Here is a 17,919-nt window from a genome sequence, read left to right as displayed (position 1 = left end):
CTCTGGTGGTGAGAGGCAGTACTTCATGCAGGGAGGAAGGGCACTCCTGCTCCTACAAGCTTGGGGAAGAAAGGAAAGCTGTGTCCATGGGAACGGGCTTGGAATACTGATGCCACAGTGCAGGGGTGCATTGGAGCTGCAGTCTATTCTGGCAAGCTCAGGCTAAGGCCTTAGGTATTCTCATTACAGCTGTCCTCTAAATGTCTTAAGGCTATCATCAAATCGTGCCCTTTTGTCAAAACTGGGCTTACAAAGTATCCCCTGTCACTATTATTCGAATATCTTAAAGATAATAGAGATAATAATACAACATTGATCAAATAGCAGCAGTGAAATAGTCTCTCATCATGTCCACATTGCTTTTGTCACTAAGCTTGTCAAAGTCCCCAGTCAGTCCTTCTGGTCCCCATAAGGGATTGTATGATTTGTGACCCACTGTCTCTAAATGTTGAAAGTAAAGAGACATTAGACTAAAATGCACCATGAACGCCTTCTTTTCCTCCACTGGAAGCGGCCGTGGCCAAACTTGGAGGTGGTGTCGATGAACTTAAGGTCGATCTTCTCCAGGGCAAGATGGCTCGACTGCACCAACAGACTGAAAACAGAAGTGAATCAATATGACATTTTGCAACCACACATGCCTTTCACATATATAGGTGTATGATTTGTGATCTAATGAGATTCCATGTTTTTATTCTTCAACTGTTCATGTTTCAGCATGTTGAAATATTGTACTGCATCGTCCCTCTATTACCTGCTGGATGAGGGACGGGGGAGTCAGGGCCTCCTTCAGACAGATAGACTCCTGACCATATCCTCTCCATGAGACCTGAGTGTGAGGTCCTCCCTGATGGTCTGTCTCCCTGGCTGTCAGACTCTCTGCCATAGTGCCACAGTCAGTTACATCACCCTGTAGGACAACACTGACTCTCTGCCAGCCTATCTGCCAGGCCCAGGCCAGGACACCCCTCACACACCTACACACAGGCACACGAGCGTGCACAAACACACACACTCACACAATGCTTGGCCCTCCTCTCTCCTGTCCCAGCATGCTCCCTGGCTAGGTGGCTCCAGTCCCACTACTAACAGCTGCTGCCTCAGGCCTGGGGCCCGGACCCACTGTACTGGACGGAGGTCCACTGCTCCAGGCCCAAAGCCCCAGCCCAGTCCAGCCCAGGAAAACAACAAACAACCTTACTGCTCTGACTGGCACTACAATTACATACCAGGTTATCTGAGACAAACCTACATAACACACCAGTTGAAAAAATAATAAAACATCATTACAGTAGAAGAGCAGAGGCAGGGCCTCCCGAGGTCTACAGTGGTCTAAGGCACTGCATCACAGTGCTAGCTGTGCCACTAGAGATTCTGGGTTCGAGTCCAGGTTCTGTCGCAGCCATCCGTGACTGGGAGACCCATGGGGCGCACACAATTGGCCCAGAGTCGTCCGGGTTAGGGGAGGGTTTGGCTGGCAGGGATGTCCTTGTCCCTTCACACACTAGCGACTCCTGTGGTGGGCTGGGTGCAGTGCATGCTGACATGGTCATCAGGTGTGCCGTGTTTCTTCTGACACATTGGTGTGGCTTGCATCTGGGTTAAGTGGGCATTGTGTCAAGAAGCAGTGTGGTTTGTGTTTCAGAGGACACACAGCTCTCAACCTTTGCCTCTCCTAAGTCTGTACAGGAGTTGCAGCGATGAGACAAGACTGTAACTACAGTGCCTTGCAAAAGTATTCATCCCCCTTGGTGTTTGTCCTATTTTGTTGCATTACAACCTGGATTTTTATTTGGTCTTCATGTAATGGACATACACAAAATAGTCAGAATTGGTGAAGTGAAATGAAAAATGTAAAACGGAAAAGTGGTGCATGCATATGTATTCACCCCCTGTACTATGAAGCCCATAAATAAGATCTGGTGCAACCAATTACCTTCATAAGTCACATAATTAGTTAAATAAAGTCCACCTGTGTGTATTCTAAAGCAGCACCATGAAGACCAAGGAGCTCTCAAAACAGGTCAGGGACAAAGTTCTGGAGAAGTACAGATCAGGGTTGGGTTATAAAAAAATAGCAGAAACTTTGAACATTTCACGGAGAGCCATTAAATCCCATTATTAAAAAATTGAAATAATATGGCACCACAACAAACCTGCCAAGGCAAGGAGGGCATTAATCAGAGAGGCAACAAAGAGACCAAAGATAACCCTGAAGGAGCTGCAAAGCTCCACAGCGGAGAGTGGATTATCTCTCTTATCATCACTCAGTGCCTGGGCTTACCTCCGCTGTACCCGCACCCCACCATATCCCTGTCTGCACATTATGCCCTGAATCTATTCTACCACGCCCAGAAATCTGCTCCGTTTATTATTTTTCCCCAACGCTCTAGGCGACCAGTTTTGATATCCTTTAGCCATACCCTCATCCTACTCCTCCTCTGTTCCTGGGGTGATGTGGAGGTAAACCCAGGCCCTGCGTGTCCCCACGCACTGAGATATGCTTAACACCCCGGCAGTCCTACAATCTAAGCTCGATGCCCTCAATCTCACACAAATCATCAAGGAACCCACCAGGTAATAATCCTAAATCCGTAAACATCGGAACCCTCATAGACATTATCCTGACCAACTTACCCTCCAAATACACCTCCGCTGTTTTCAATCAGGATCTCAGCGATCACTGCCTCATTGCTTGTATCCGCTATGGGTCCACGGTCAAACGACCACCCCTCATCACTGTCAAACACTCCCTAAAACACTTCTGCGAGCAGGCCTTTCTAATCGACCTGGCCCGTGTATCCTTGAAGGATATTGACGTCATCCTGTCTGTCGGGGATGCCTGGTCATTCTTTAAAAGTAATTTCCTCACCATCTTAGATAAGCATGCCCCTTTCAAAAAATGCAGAACTAAGAACAGATTTAGCCCTTGGTTCACTCCAGACCTGACTGCCCTTGACCAGCACAAAAGCATCAAATAGTCCCCACGATATGCAACTGTTCAGGGAAGTCAGGAACCAATACACACAGTCAGTCAGGAATACAAAGGCTAGCTTTTTCAAGCAGAAATTCGCATCCTGTAGCTCTAACTCCAAAATGTTTTGGGACACTGTAAAGTCCATGGAGAACAAGAGCACCTCCTCCCAGCTGCCCGCTGCACTGAGGCTAGGTAACACGGTCACCACTGATAAATCCATGATGATTGAAAATTTGAATAAGCATTTCTCAACGGTTGGCCATGCCTTCCTCCTGGCTACTCCAACTCCGGCCAACAGCTCCGCCTCCCCCGCAGCTACTCGCCCAAGCCTCCCCAGCTTCTCCATTACCCGAATCCAGACAGCAGATGTTCTGAAAGAGCTGCAAAACCTGGACCCGTACAAATCAGCTGGGCTAGACCATCTGGACCCTTTCTTTCTAAAAACCATCTGCCGCCATTGTTGCAACCCCTATTACCAGCCTGTTCAACCTCTCTTTCGTATCGTCCGAGATCCCTAAAGATTGGAAAGCTGCAGCGGTCATCCCCCTCTTCAAAGGGGGTGACACCCTAGACCCTGCCCTGCATACCTAAAGTCTTCGAAAGCCAAGTTAATAAACAGATCACTGACCATTTCAAATCCCACCGTACCATCTCCGCTGTGCAATCCGGCTTCCGAGACGGTCACGGGTGCACCTCAGCCACGCTCAAGGTACTAAACGATACCATAACCGCCATCGATAAAAGACAGTACTGTGCAGCCATCTTCATCGACCTGGCCAAGGCTTTCGACTCTGTCAATCACCGTATTTTTATCGGCAGACTCAATAGCCTTGGTTTTTCTAATGACTGCCTCGCCTGGTTCACCAACTACTTTGCAGACAGAGTTCCGTTTGTCAAATCAGAGGCCATGTTGTCCAGATCTCTGGCAGTCTCTATGGGGGTACCACAGGGTTCAATTCTCGGGCCGACTCTTTTCTCTGTATATATCAATGATGTCGCTCTTGCTGCGGGCGATTACCTGATCCACCTCTACGCAGACGACACCATTCTGTATACTTCTGGCCCTTCCTTGGACACTGTGCTAACTAACCTCCAAACGAGCTTCAATGCCATACAACACTCATTCCGTGGCCTCCAACTGCTCTTAAACGCTAGTAAAACCAAATGCATGCTTTTCAACCATTTTCTGCCCGCACCCGCCTGCCCGACTAGCATCACCACCCTGGACGGTTCCGACCTAGAATATGTGAACAACTACAAACACTTAGGTGTCTGGCTAGACTGTAAACTCTCCTTCCAGACTCTTTCTATTTCGCAACAAAGCCTCCTTCACTCACGCCGCCAAACTTACCCTAGTAAAACTGACTATCCTACCGATCCTCAACTTCTGCGATGTCATCTACAAAATAGCTTCCAACACTCTACTCAGCAAACTGGATGCAGTCTATCACAGTGCCATCCGTTTTGTTACCAAAGAGCCTTATACCACCCAAAACTGCAACCTGTATGCTCTAGTCGGCTGGCCCTCGCTACATATTCGTCGCCAGACACCATATTCGCAAGCCCAACACCTCTCATTATCCCAAGAATACCATCCCCACAGTGAAGCCTGGTGGTGGCAGCATCATGCTGTGGGGATGTGTTTCATCAGCAGGGACTGGGAAACTGGTCAGAATTTAAGGAATGATGGATGGCTCTAAATACAGGGACATTTTTGGCATTCTGGTTTCAGTCTTCCAGAGAATTGAGATTGGGACAGAGGTTCACCTTCCAGTAGGACAATGACCCTAAGCATACTGCTAATGCAACACTCGAGTGGTTTAAGGGGAAACATGTAAATGCCTTGGAATGGCCTCGTCAAAGCCCAGACCTCAACCCAATTGAGAATCTGTTGTATGACTTAAAGATTGCACTACACCAGCGGAACCCATCCAACTTGAAGGAGCAGTTTTGCCTTGAAGAATGGGCAAAATTCCCAGTGGCTAGATGTGCCAAGCTGTTAGAGACATACCCCAAGAGACTTGCAGCTGTAATTGCTGCAAAAGGTTGCTCTAAAAAGTATTGCCTTTGGGGGGTGAATAGTTATGCATGCAAGCTCAAGTTTTCTGTTTTTCAGTCTTATTTCTTGTTTGTTTCACAATAAAAAAACATTTGCATCTTCAAAGTGGTAGGCATGTTGTGTAAATCAAATGATATAAACCCACAAAAAAATGTCCATTGTTGTAAGGCAACAAAATAGGAAAAATGCTAAGGGGGGTGAATACTTTCACAAGCCGCTGTACCAATTGGATACCACGAACTTGGGTAGAAAAAGGGGTAAACAAAAATAATAATAGCAGAGGCAGAAATTTGCTGTTTCATATTTGATAAAGCCCTTAGAAGGTACTTCAGAACAGATGGAGAGATTCTTCCAGAAAGAGGCCATCACCTGAACAGTTGACCTCACCTCCATTAGAAAGACAGGGAGTAATTAGTTCTGTTTTACAGTGTTACTGACAGATTTGGAGAAAGAAGTGACATTATGTATAAGAGTGCTGTAGGTGTTGGGACTGGACGTATCTGTGCTTGATCTGCAGTGATGGTCAGTGCCTCTGGAGGTTATTATTACACAACACAGGCCATCTCCATGACTCTCCCTCCAGACACTGTGTCACTTCTTTCAGTGGATGCATCATGTTCATATCACATTCTTTGGGATTTGTTTCCCCTCCTTGGACCTCAACGACGAGAAATGCTTCCGTTGGGGAAAGTTTTGAAAAACTGAAATATGCTATTGTGTGAACAATGCTCCAAAGACTTAAAGTAACACTCCAGTCTCATTCTCACCTCATCGAACACCTGATTTATTTAACAAAAGGAACATCTCAATAGGTGGTCCAGGTATGTCTGACATGGCACAAGTGGGGGTGTTCTCTATTGCTCTTCTATTGTTCCTTGAGCCAATGGACTTCCCATCAAACCAACTCCTTGAATGCCCTCTTCCTGGTAGTTTGCAGTTGTGTCTAAAAAACACTATTTTAATCAAAAACCTATTTGTTTACCCTTTAGTGTGTGTACTTTATTGTCTTTATACTTGGGATATCACCTTAACAGGAAAAGTTTTTTTTAATCACTGGAGGACATCTTTAAGTTAATAGGAAATAAGGACCTTGAAAATCCTTCTGAAAATCCATTTTTTTGCAAAGGGTGCAGAATATTATGCAGAGATGTGTAGCGGGAGACGTGAGGGACGTCTAAATGGAGTGCGAGGCCCTCAGGGTCCTCCTCATTACCTGCTGAAGTGGAGGTGAAAGCACTTTTGAGATGAGTCAGAGTGGAAGACTTAATTGCTGTACAGAGCTAGGTGAGCTCTGACTGAAGCCAAATACAGTGGGGCAAAAAAGTATTTAGTCAGCCACTAATTGTGCAAGTTCTCCCACTTAAAAAGATGAGAGAGGCCTGTAATTTTCATCATAGGTACACTTCAACTATGACAGACAAAATGAGAGAAAAAATGCGGAAAATCACATTGCAGGATTTTTTATGAATTTATTTGCAAATTATGGTGGAAAATAAGTATTTGGTCAATAACAAAAGTTTATCTCAATATTTTGTTATATACCCTTTGTTGGCAATGACAGAGGTCAAACGTTTTCTGTAAGTCTTCACAAGGTTTTCACACACTGTTGCTGGTATTTTGGCCCATTCCTCCTTGCAGATCTCCTCTAGAGCAGTGATGTTTTGGGGCTATTGATGGGCAACACGGACTTTCAACTCCCTCCAAAGATTTTCTATGGGGTTGAGATCTGGAGACTGGCTAGGCCACTCCAGGACCTTGAATTGCTTCTTACGAAGCCACTCCTTTGTTGCCTGGGCGGTGTATTTGGGATCATTGTCATGCTGAAAGACCCAGCCACGTTTCATCTTCAATGCCCTTGCTGATGGAAGGAGGTTTTCACTCAAAATCTCACAATACATGGCCCAATTCATTCTTTCCTTTACACGGATCAGTCGTCCTGGTCCCTTTGCAGACAAATAGCCCCAAAGCATGCTGTTTCCACCCCCATGCTTCACAGTAGGTATGGTGTTCTTTGGATGCAACTCAGCATTATTTGGCCTCCAAACACGACGAGTTGAGTTTTTACCAAAAAGTTCTATTTTGGTTTCATCTAACCATATGGCATTCTCCCAATCTTCTTCTGGATCATCCAAATGCTCTCTAGCAAACTTCAGACGGACCTGGACATGTACTGGCTTAAGCAGCTCTCTGCTGGTCATTCACTAGGTCCCCCCGTGTGGTTCTGGGATTTTTGCTCACCGTTCTTGTGATCATTTTGACCTCACGGGGTGAGATCTTGCGTGGAGCCCAAGATCGAGGGAGATTATCAGTGGTTTTGTATGTCTTCCATTTCCTAATAATTGCTCCCAGTTGATTTCTTCAAACCAAGCTGCCTACCTATTGCAGATTCAGTCTTCCCAGCCTGGTGCAGGTCTACAATTTTGTTTCTGGTGTCCTTTGACAGCTCTTTGGTCTTGGCCATAGTGGAGTTTGGAGTGTGACTGTTTGAGGTTGTGGACAGGTGTTTTTTTATACTGATAAGTTCAAACAGGTGCCATTAATACAGGTAACGAGTGGAGGACAGAGGAGCCTCAAAGAAGATAGGACACTATACTCTGTAAACGGGTCATTGTTGTATACCCGTCGCAAGACCCACTGGTTGATGCTTATTTATAAAACCCTCTTAGGCCTCACTCCCCCCTATCCGAGGTATCTACTGCAGCCCTCATCCTCCGCCCGTTCCGCCAGTGACATTGTGCTAAAGTTGCCACAAGCAGAAACCTTCCTGAGTCGGCTGACTTTTCAGTTGGCTGCAGCTAGCAACTGGAACGAGCTGCAACACACTCAAACTGGACTGTTTTATCTTCATCTCTTCATTCAAAGATTCAGTCATGGACACTCTTACTGACCGTGGTGGCTGCTTTGTGTGATGTATTGTTATCTCTACCTTCTTGCCCTTTGTGCCGTTGTCTGTGCCCAATATTTGTACCATGCGTTGCCACCATGTTATGTTTTGGGTCTCTCTTGATGTAGTGTCGGGGTGTCTCATGTGTCCTATATTTCTCTTAAATTTTTAATCCCAGCCCATCCCCTCAGGCCTTTTGGTATGCCGTCATTGTAAATAAGAATTTGCTTTAAAAGGACTCGCCTAGTTAAATAAAAACTTGACATGTGGGAAGCACAGAAGTCAACATGGGCCATGAAGGCAAAAGGGTATGCAACCTATTAGAAAGGTGTCCTTAATGTTCTGTACACTGTATAGCCAGTGTTGGTTGAATGGAAAATTATTTTCATTTAAAAAGACGTGGCTGTATACGTTCACATAAATCAATAATGGTCTAAAACTGACAAGGAATTAATCTAGACATGCCATCATCCTGATCAGTGCACTCTGGAGTGCAGTGTTCTTTACCTTAAATCCAGACAGCCTGCAGCAGTGGGCCATATCACAATAGTCCAGTCACTTTCTCAGCGTTGATGGAATAAGTGCTAATATCAGTTACCCTGAACAAATTCCCATTACACACCCGAAGCACAAAAATTTTAGCAGAGCATTTATACAAAACGTACATCTTGCAGTGTAACTATGCAGGTAGTCATGAGTCGCAAACCATCTATTAGCCTTGAACTGTACTTATTTACTACAGCCGTTTATTCACTTAGCTGTCATCTGCAGCTTCCCAATATGCTGACAGGCAGCGGTACAAGGCCACCAGTACTGCCCAAATGCAGTATAACATCCTTCACCTCCCCCAAGGTAGGCAACCACTAAACTGAAATACAGGCACGCAGCGCTTTTGAAGTTAGCTTATTTCATGAGCCATGTTGACCTTGACAAGTTCACTGCCAAAAGGTGCAACCGCATATAGAGCCCATGAATAGCTTGTGCATTAAAGCTCATATTACCCCTTCAGTGACAAGATACTAACTCTAGGATGCAAACACTGAAAAGGTCTTCAAATTGGTGGCAAGATGTGAACCCATTATTGCCCATGAGGGCTGATCGCCAATGGGCAGTATAGTATGCACAGCCAAAATGGTCTGTATAAAATCATGAAAATTTGCCTTAATTTTTAAACTGTATTATTTAACTTCTTGGGCAAGGTGACCAAATTCACATAGAAACGTGAGTTAGAGGCACTCATCGAAAGAAAGTCGAAAGGGTAGATATTTTCTGTCATCTATTCAGTTTGAGTCCTTGTAGACAAGTCAGGCAATATCACAGAAGTTTAGGTGGTACATACAGTATCTACACGACTGCCAAAAAAATAAGCTAGTTGAATTTCCCTGAAAGCTGCTGGGCTCCTACTTGTCAGGACACTCAACTTAATTTGATAAAGCCACATGTAGCAAATAAGCATTACATTCTGTTGAACTTCACCCATACAAGAACTCAACTAGCTGGGCCCAGTTCAGCCTTAGATTCAAGTGTGAGATTACGCATATCACAAGAAACGAGAATAGAGTTCACTTGTTTTATTATTAAACTCCGCAGTGCAGCATGAGGACTCATACCAGACAGCGCAAGAGGACACCACATTTAGGCAGTCTCTTCCTTGGCAATGCGGTCCTTCTTGAGTGGTCCCTGTAGACAAAAAGGACAAGTGGTCAGTGACAAGGCATATACAGAGTTTAATAAGCAACCTCTACGCCATCTGTGGCTCCAGGGGTGATGTTCCCAGAGAGTGAACAGGGAACAGCAAAAAAATGATGCTGCTCCCCTGCCTCACTGAAGTTTAATCTAGCACCTGAATGGAACCCAAATTCATACCAAGAGTGAACAAGGTTACGATAAGTGCACTATGGGCACAGGGGACTGAGCTGCAATGCCAGTTGTATTTGAACTAGGGTGGGTCCACCACATTGATCCAGGGGACTTGTGAAACAAGAGTGAAGTAAATGTAATGGAAACAGAACGCACCATGAATGCCTTCTTTTCCTCCACTGTCTGGAAGCGGCCGTGGCCAAACTTGGAGGTGGTGTCGATGAACTTGAGGTCGATCTTCTCCGTGGCACGACGGCTCGACTGCACCAACAGAGACTGAAAACAGAAGTGATAGAGATATATATATTTAAGATTAGTGATGCATTCCTTTGACGGGCCATAGAGAACAATATTGAGCGCAATGTCCATCTGGTATGAAACAAATCCCCAGCGTCAGTACACGTCAGAACTCTACATGCAACAGGGACAGCACTCGTTCAGTCGGCCCAGGGAGGGAACTACCCATATTTAATATGTACCTGTTCAGTTTATCCAAATTAATGCCAACTGACAATGCATTGGAATAAGCATACATAAGATGGAATTGTCTCTTTCCTCACCTTACGCAGGGTTAGCACCCTCTTCTTGACTCCGATTGTGCAGCCCTTCAGCATGACAAAGTCATTGGTCACCTCCCCGTAATGGACAAAGCCACCCAAAGGGGTGATGCTCTTGTTGGACAGATCGTACTCCGTGGCGGCGTTGTTCTTCACCAGCTTGCCGTCCTTGGTGTGGTAGCCCTGGCCGATCTTGTATATCTTCTTGTTGATCTCTGTGCGGTGGTGGTAGCCCTTCTGACCAGCACGGGCCACAGAGAAGGCCACACGGGAGGGATGCCAGGCACCGATACAGGCCACCTTACGCAGACCACGATGGGTCTTACGGGGGAGCTTCTTTGTGTGCCAACGGCTGGTGACACCTAAGGGGAAATTTCAATGTTTAGTACCTGAGGACTTGGCATGAATAACTGAAGTATGGTTAACTACATGTTCATTGGTGGGTTGTGGCCTCAGGAAGGCAGCATGGAATGCATCCTCATCATGTCAGACGCCATGCCTGACGCAGTGTTCCGTGGTCTCAGACACATACCTTTGTATCCGTGACCCTTTGTGACACCGATGACATCGATCATCTCATCCTGGGTGAAGACATTGGTGATGGGGATAGACTGCTCCAGCTTCTCACGGGCCCAGTCCACCTTGTCAGATATGGAGCCTCCATTGAGCTGCACCTCCATCAGGTGGGACTTCTTCTGCCTGAGGGGCAAAAGCCTCATCTGGAGGGGGAGGGAGAGGCAGGTGAGCCTGCTAGTCATAGGACAAGGACCAGTATAGCTAGTACAAACACTATTTATTTAACCCAAAATTGGGTTAAAATGTGATCCAGGGGACATTGTCTCAGAAGGAAGGCAGCATGGAATGTATCCTCATGAGTGTCGGACGTCATGCCTGACGCAGTGTTCCGTGGTCTCATCACAGACAAAGGGAGATCTGACTCATTAAAACTATGTGGCACTGCAGGGAGCGTATTCTATCCTGCTCAGACTCACCTGCGTGTGGGCGATGATGCGGACGACCTGGCAGTACTTCTTCATGGAGGCGAAGTCCTTCTCCAGCTGCTTCTTGCCCTCGTCATCCTGCCACTTCTTGCAGTACTTTGTGAAGGCCTTCTTCTTGGACTTGTACCTGAGAGCATGCAGCGCGACCGGAGGGTAGGGGAGAAGAGGCACACGGGTTGGCACAGGTCCTTCATAACCCAGGGGGCCAGCGGAAGAACACTGTACTCAGCTGCTCGCCCAGCCTTCACAGGGGCGAAGGGGGCAGTTACAGCTTCAGAGGGGTTTTCGGCTCATGGCGCGGTTTCTAAGAAGCACTTTCCACCGGCCAGAGGAGCCCGGAGCTCATCAGGCCATGAGGCACCCGAGCGGAGCTGCCACCAGGGGGGGCACCGGATGTTAAGACTAGTTCACTAAAACACATGTTATATAGGTCGAACAAAACGCTTCAAAGCTCACATTTAAACGTATACACTATTCAACCAATAGTCAAAATGTTTGTAAATATCTAGTATTTTTCATGTGTATAATGACTCACCAGTTCCTGTAGAAACGACGCTTGCACTCATCACTGATGTGCTCAGCGAAGATAGTCTTGAAGGAACGCAGGCCACGGGGGGTCTCGACATAACCCACAACACCCACCACAACCATGGGAGGAGTCTCCACAATGGTCACAGCCTCAACCACTTCCTTCTTGTTCACCTCTGTAGGAAAATAGTCAGGTATTAAGGTTAGTAATACAGGAGTTCCACAGTAGACTTAAATTGCATAATGTCAATGCTCAACGACTGCACTCAGTGCTCGACATTCATCAAGGGTTAGACCCAATATGTCCGCCCGTCGAGGGGATCATCATAGGCAGAAAAAAACATGACAACCTACTGTAATACAAGACCGAAACTAATATGGCTCGTTATGTATTCATAAAACCCACAGCAATATTCACACAGTCAATTAAACAAAACACCATGAAGCCAAATACTCACTTGAGCCAGGTCTGTCGACTTCACGCACGATGTGAGTCATGCCAGCCTTGTAGCCAAGGAAGGCAGTCAAGTGGACTGGCTTGCTGGGGTCATCCTTGGGGAAACTCTTCACCTTACCACGGTGACGTCTGCTTCTCTTACGGGGCAGGAAGCCCAAGGATCCGTGGCGGGGAGCCGAAAATTTACGGTGGGACTGTGAAGACAACGCAATTCAGCACATTGTCCATGGGGCATACAACTGTGAACGCACTTGAGTCAGTATGTCAGAACTCGACATTGAACAGGAACAGCACGAGGCCAACCATTCTGTCCGCCCGTCGAGGGAATCGTCACCCATATTCAATGATTTGTACCTATAGGTAGTTTAATCAATAACCGGAGTTGCAACCGCACTAAATAAATCCCAACTGACAGTAAAAACATCGTCTTGGAAAAAAACATGTGGAACGTTAAGAGGTTCGGAAGACCTCGAAAAGCTACTCTTGGGAGGGCTAATGGGTATCAAAGCCAGTTAACGGTAGAAACAACTAGCACGTTGTCAGTTTCAAACACGTTTGATTGTGAACGAACGTTACAAAATGTATATATAAAATGTATTTGAGTAACGAAGCATGATAGGCCTCAGTGTATCAGCCATTTTAAACTAGCAGTATGCCAACGATTACTGCATACGTTCATTCTGTAATAATCTAAGACCATGTTATTATGGTAAGGTCTAACATCATACAACTGTATTAATTACAGATAGACACATCTTAGCTATTGTCTTAAGAGGGGGAACATAGAAGGATTGCGAAGATACAAAACGGATTGAAACCGCAAGTCTCAAAGAAGAAAGACGAACTCACCATTTTGTCTCAGAGCCGATTGAAAAAGAGGCCTATGAAAGGGGGATATTTGGTATTTATACAAGGACGCGACCCGTCACGTGATTAACGTAATCAACCAGCATCAAGGTTCCGCCTTCCTGCTGTACAAACGATTGCTTCAAAAACGTGTTTTTTATTATTTTGTATTTATTTTATTTTTATTAACAACAAATCAATACATAAAGCACATGAGGGAACACAAGTATACATAGATTACAAACAATGGACAATCGAGCTAGGGGGTACAATATCACATTGCAATTACACAAGGACCTTAAGGGACATACATATACTTACAATTCCAACAGCTTTTTTGTTAGTAGAGCATTTAACCGTCTTAAAATACAGTTACATTTCTTTTTGTAGGGTACGAAAATGTGGATTTCTGTTTGTAAATTTACATTTGTGTATATGCAATTTGGCCAAAAGAATAATGAAATGAATTACATAAAAACGTTTCAGCTTATTTCTATTGTATGTAAAGAATCCAAACAGTACATCTCTCCACAATAGTGTTAAATCTTCATAAATGTGTTCAATTAATTAATTTTGTTAACAAGTGGGTATTTGTGTGGCAACATCCAAACTTTTTTCCAACAGATATTATCAATAAATCCATTCCAATAAGGCATGACATAAGGTATACATCATCCTGCTGAAACAAGGTTTGTATCGCTCTGTTGTTGAATGGACCAAAAGAGAAACAAATCTTTCCTACTGATGAGTCAACAGGGTCAATAGAAGGTAGGCTCTGGTCTTGACATGTTCCTGAATAACAGAGCAACACCTGAGGGAATGGCATCTAAAACAATTGCAAAATCTTTAGGTGTTACAGGGACCTTGTAAAGTGATAAGAATTCCTTATAACTGAGTAAAAGACCCTCTGCATTTACCAGTTGGCTCACCAATAGGATATTATTTCGGAATCAATATTCTAAAAACAAATTATTTTTATACAATATATCCCGATTATTCCATATATAATATCTGTGTGGAGAAAAATTGTGTTTATAAATTAAGGACCATGACAAGAAAACCTACCGATGAAAAGCAGAAAGTTCCACTGGAACTTTGTCGATATCATAATTGCAAAACAACATGAAATTAAGGCCACCAAAAGTAGAGAAGACACGATGAGGAATAAAATTCCAGATAGAAGTGGGTCTTCTTAGGAATTGTTTTATCCAATTGATCTTAAAAGTATTACTTAAAGTTATAAAGTGTTCATTACAACAGTTTTCCTAATGTAATGAATACGGTTTCTCCAAAGAAAGTTGAAAAGCATCTGGTCAATCTCCTTGCTTATTTACATTACATTTAGATATAAAGATAGAGCACCATATGTTAGTCTAGAGATACCTTCAGCCTTGGTTATTAGGACTACCTTTTAAAGATAAGTCCCTCTGTAGCCATTGATTTAGCTTATTCTGTTTTTTTAATAAGAGGGTTAAAATTTAGTAAGCCTCTAGACTTCTGATCCTTTGTAATGGTTATGCCTAAATATGTAAGTTCTTTTACTGGAATACCATAATATGAAAGTGTCACACAATCTTTGACAGCTATGAGTTCACATTTATTAATGTTAAGATATAGACCAGACGCTTTGGAATAGGATTGTATCACATTGATCGATAAGGGAATTTGGTTAGCGTCTTTCAGAAAAAGTGTAGTATCGTCAGCCAGCTGGCTTATAATAATTTCTTTACCAGCTATGGAAATACCTTGTACAGGACTATTATTTAAACAATTTACAAGAAGTTGGGTGATTAATAAAAACAGGTACGGAGAGATAGGACAACCTTGCCTAATTCCTCTCTTTAACTCAAATCGAGGTGAGGTGCCATATTTCAATTTGATAGAGCTGTTACCATTTGCATAGTCTTAATAGCCTTACAGAAAAAATCCCCAAAGCCAAGTCTCTCAAGGTGGAAGAGAAACTGATGCTCTACTGTGTCAAATGCTTTATAAAAATCTAAAAATAATATGAAGCTATCCTCAGTTATTAGGTCTGAGTAGTCAAGTATGTCTAATACTAGTCTGACATGTTAGAAATATGTCTGTTCCTCATGAAACCATACTGTGTTTCATCAATGATTGCATCCAGGACTTAATTATTTTTGCAAGTAGTAAGGCTAATGCCTTATAGTTATTATTAAGAAGACAAATTGGACGCCAGTTATCGATGAGCAGCACTTCTTTTTTAGGCTTAGGTATCAGTGTCATTAACCCCTGACTCATTGTAGGAGGGAGAACATTGTTTTTAATACTCACTCTCTAAAAAAAGACTTCAAATAGGAAGGGAGCTACTTGGTTCAGAAAATGAATTTGTAAAATTCTGATGTAATTCCATTAACACCTGGTGATTTATGGTTCTTTAGATGTTTGATAGACTCTATAATCTCTTCAACTTTGATGGGTTCATCACACTGTTTAGATTCTATATCACTGATAGAGTGAACATTAAAAAACATATCTGTGGATTCCTGACAATACGTAGAGCTATACAATTTTCTGTAAAAATTGCTACAGTATTTAGCGATTAATTGTTGGTCATCTGTAATAACACCATCAATGTTTAACTTATGGATAGTGTTATTTTTAGAGTGAAATTTCTCAAGTCTAAAGAAATAGAATGAATTCTGTTCTCCCTCCTCAATCCATTTTTCATAGATCTAATAAAGGCTCCTTCTGCTTTTAATGTATATATATTATCCAGTTTATTTTGTAACTCAATTAGTTCCATCTTCTCCTCCCCCGAGAGGTCGGCTGGGGACCTCTGAGAAAGGAAAGTTATCTTAATGATCACCTTTTCCTCCTCAGCTCTTCTGGTCTTAGCAAGATTACTACCATATTTTCTAAAGTATTTGGACACCTCAAATTTAAAGAGCTCCCAGTTCTTGCAATAAGATTTTTCTTCACACGCCCTTTCCCAAAAGTGTGAGAGCAAATCTTTAACCTCAAATTTAACTATATCTTTATTTAATAATGAGCTATTTAGCTTCCAGTAGGATGCTCTATCAAGGTTAGTATCAGGGGTAAATATTTTGATAATGTAAATAGCCCTATGGTCTGTGAGGGGAGTAGTACAAATATTTGTAATAACACACTCACCATCCATACATTTGGATATAAGCCAAAAATCTATTCTGGATTGTCTGGAGCCTGTTTTGTTACTCCAAGTGAATGATCTTTCGGCCGGAAACCTCTCTCTCCATATATCAGTAATTTTAATACTTTTTATGGAAAAGTTTGAACCCAAATTCTGATTGGTTGGCCTACCTGGGGGCCATCTATCAGTTGAATTGTCTATTGTAATGTTAAAGTCCCCTCCTATCAATAATAACAAATTGGGAAATTTAGATAACCAATGAAGTATATGTTTCTCTATAGATTCAAGCAACTCATCATTCTCATGTTTGGTGTTGTACCCGTAATGTCAATCATTCTCATGTTTGGTGTTGTACCCGTAGAAGTTTACAGTGCAATGAGCGTAATGTCAGCGTCATTCTCATGTCATTGTAACTGATCATTCTCATGTTTGGTGTTGTACCTGTAGAAGTTTACAGTAATGAGCGTAATGTCATTGTAACTCATCATTCTCATGTTTGGTGTTGTACCCGTAGAAGTTTACAGTAATGAGCGTAATGTCATTGTAACTGATCATTCTCATGTTTGGTGTTGTACCTGTAGAAGTTTACAGTAATGAGCGTAATATCATTGTAACTGATCACAAGACAAAGTGACCAAAGGGGTCACATTCCGAGTGTAGAATATTACCACCAAAGGTATTTTTCATTGTAGTGACACCAGCGGAGTGTTCAGATCCATGGGAGAACCAAATATCGTTGCCCCACTGTGACCTCCAGAAGTTGGTATCAGCCGAAATTGAGTGACTCTTGAAAAAAGCAAAAATCTGTTTGAAATTGTTTCGCAAATAAAAATAAGGCCTTGCACTTCACATTGTTTCATAACCCCCTAGCATTAAGATAAACAATAGACAAAGACAAAACAACAAAGATTTATATAAAAGTATAAACTGTAGTAGGATGAGTCAAAGACGTAGGAGCAGTGAACGTAAACAATAAGGAACCGAGATCTGCACCATTTAAGTCAATTTAAAGTGAAAATAGCTTATTCCATAACCTTTGAGCTAGACGTTATCTGGCTTTGACATTCAACTCAAATTAAATTTATGTTCAAGAACAAACCAAGGGTTCTTGTAGTAAGAGAGACTAAAAACCCTCTTTGGTGTAATCAGGAACTATTCTGAGAAATAAAATAATAATTTAAATAAAACGGTACCTACTATGTTAAGTGGATATGAAAACTGATCATAAAATAATTGAATAAAACATGTTTCTCATATAAACGTTCCTAAGACCTTTTTTGGAAATAAGTATTAATAACTAAATAGAACAATAACCGTGTAAAGTCAGAGCAGACCTGTATGCCCTTTAAAACAGTATCTTAGTTACTGTATACATAAACAAATAAATACAGCTTTCAATCTTCTTCGTAAGTTTGTAAACAAAATATGAATTCTGGTCATACAAGAACAAACTAATAAATTGAAATACCTGAGTATTCCTGAAAAATAGTCACCTGACTCTAGTTAGGTAAACAACATAAGGAAAATGAGAATACCATGGCTGAAACCATCAACCTGTTCCTTCTGGTGAGATTTTAGGGAGGAATATGGATTTCTGAACTGTTGATGAAGTCTCAT

The 17,919-nt window shown here is 42.9% G+C and overlaps 1 protein-coding gene and 3 non-coding genes across 4 annotated transcripts; all 4 read right to left on the bottom strand.

The window, feature by feature from the left end:
* Positions 1 to 9,476: 9,476 nt before the first annotated feature.
* LOC135555366 (large ribosomal subunit protein uL3) lies at positions 9,477 to 13,226 on the bottom strand. The gene is made up of 8 exons (XM_064987724.1): positions 13,173 to 13,226; positions 12,325 to 12,517; positions 11,874 to 12,042; positions 11,330 to 11,465; positions 10,870 to 11,056; positions 10,341 to 10,699; positions 9,937 to 10,056; positions 9,477 to 9,600 (listed from the first exon to the last, which is right to left on the bottom strand). The coding sequence occupies exons 1-8, from the start codon at positions 13,173 to 13,175 to the stop codon at positions 9,556 to 9,558; spliced, it is 1,212 nt and encodes a 403-aa protein (XP_064843796.1). The 5' UTR covers positions 13,176 to 13,226; the 3' UTR covers positions 9,477 to 9,555.
* LOC135557002 (small nucleolar RNA SNORA54) lies at positions 9,686 to 9,816 on the bottom strand. Its single transcript, XR_010458129.1, has one exon. It is a non-coding gene; the product is annotated as a small nucleolar RNA SNORA54 (small nucleolar RNA).
* LOC135557010 (small nucleolar RNA U83B) lies at positions 10,783 to 10,866 on the bottom strand. Its single transcript, XR_010458137.1, has one exon. It is a non-coding gene; the product is annotated as a small nucleolar RNA U83B (small nucleolar RNA).
* Positions 11,171 to 11,264, bottom strand: LOC135557009 (small nucleolar RNA U83B). The gene has a single exon (XR_010458136.1). It is a non-coding gene; the product is annotated as a small nucleolar RNA U83B (small nucleolar RNA).
* Positions 13,227 to 17,919: the final 4,693 nt, after the last annotated feature.

This window comes from Oncorhynchus masou, chromosome 15, assembly GCF_036934945.1.
Source record: "Oncorhynchus masou masou isolate Uvic2021 chromosome 15, UVic_Omas_1.1, whole genome shotgun sequence".
Lineage (NCBI taxonomy): Eukaryota > Metazoa > Chordata > Actinopteri > Salmoniformes > Salmonidae > Oncorhynchus > Oncorhynchus masou.
The sequence above is the reverse complement of the archived record's forward strand: the minus strand, read 5'-3'. Positions and strand labels throughout refer to the sequence as shown.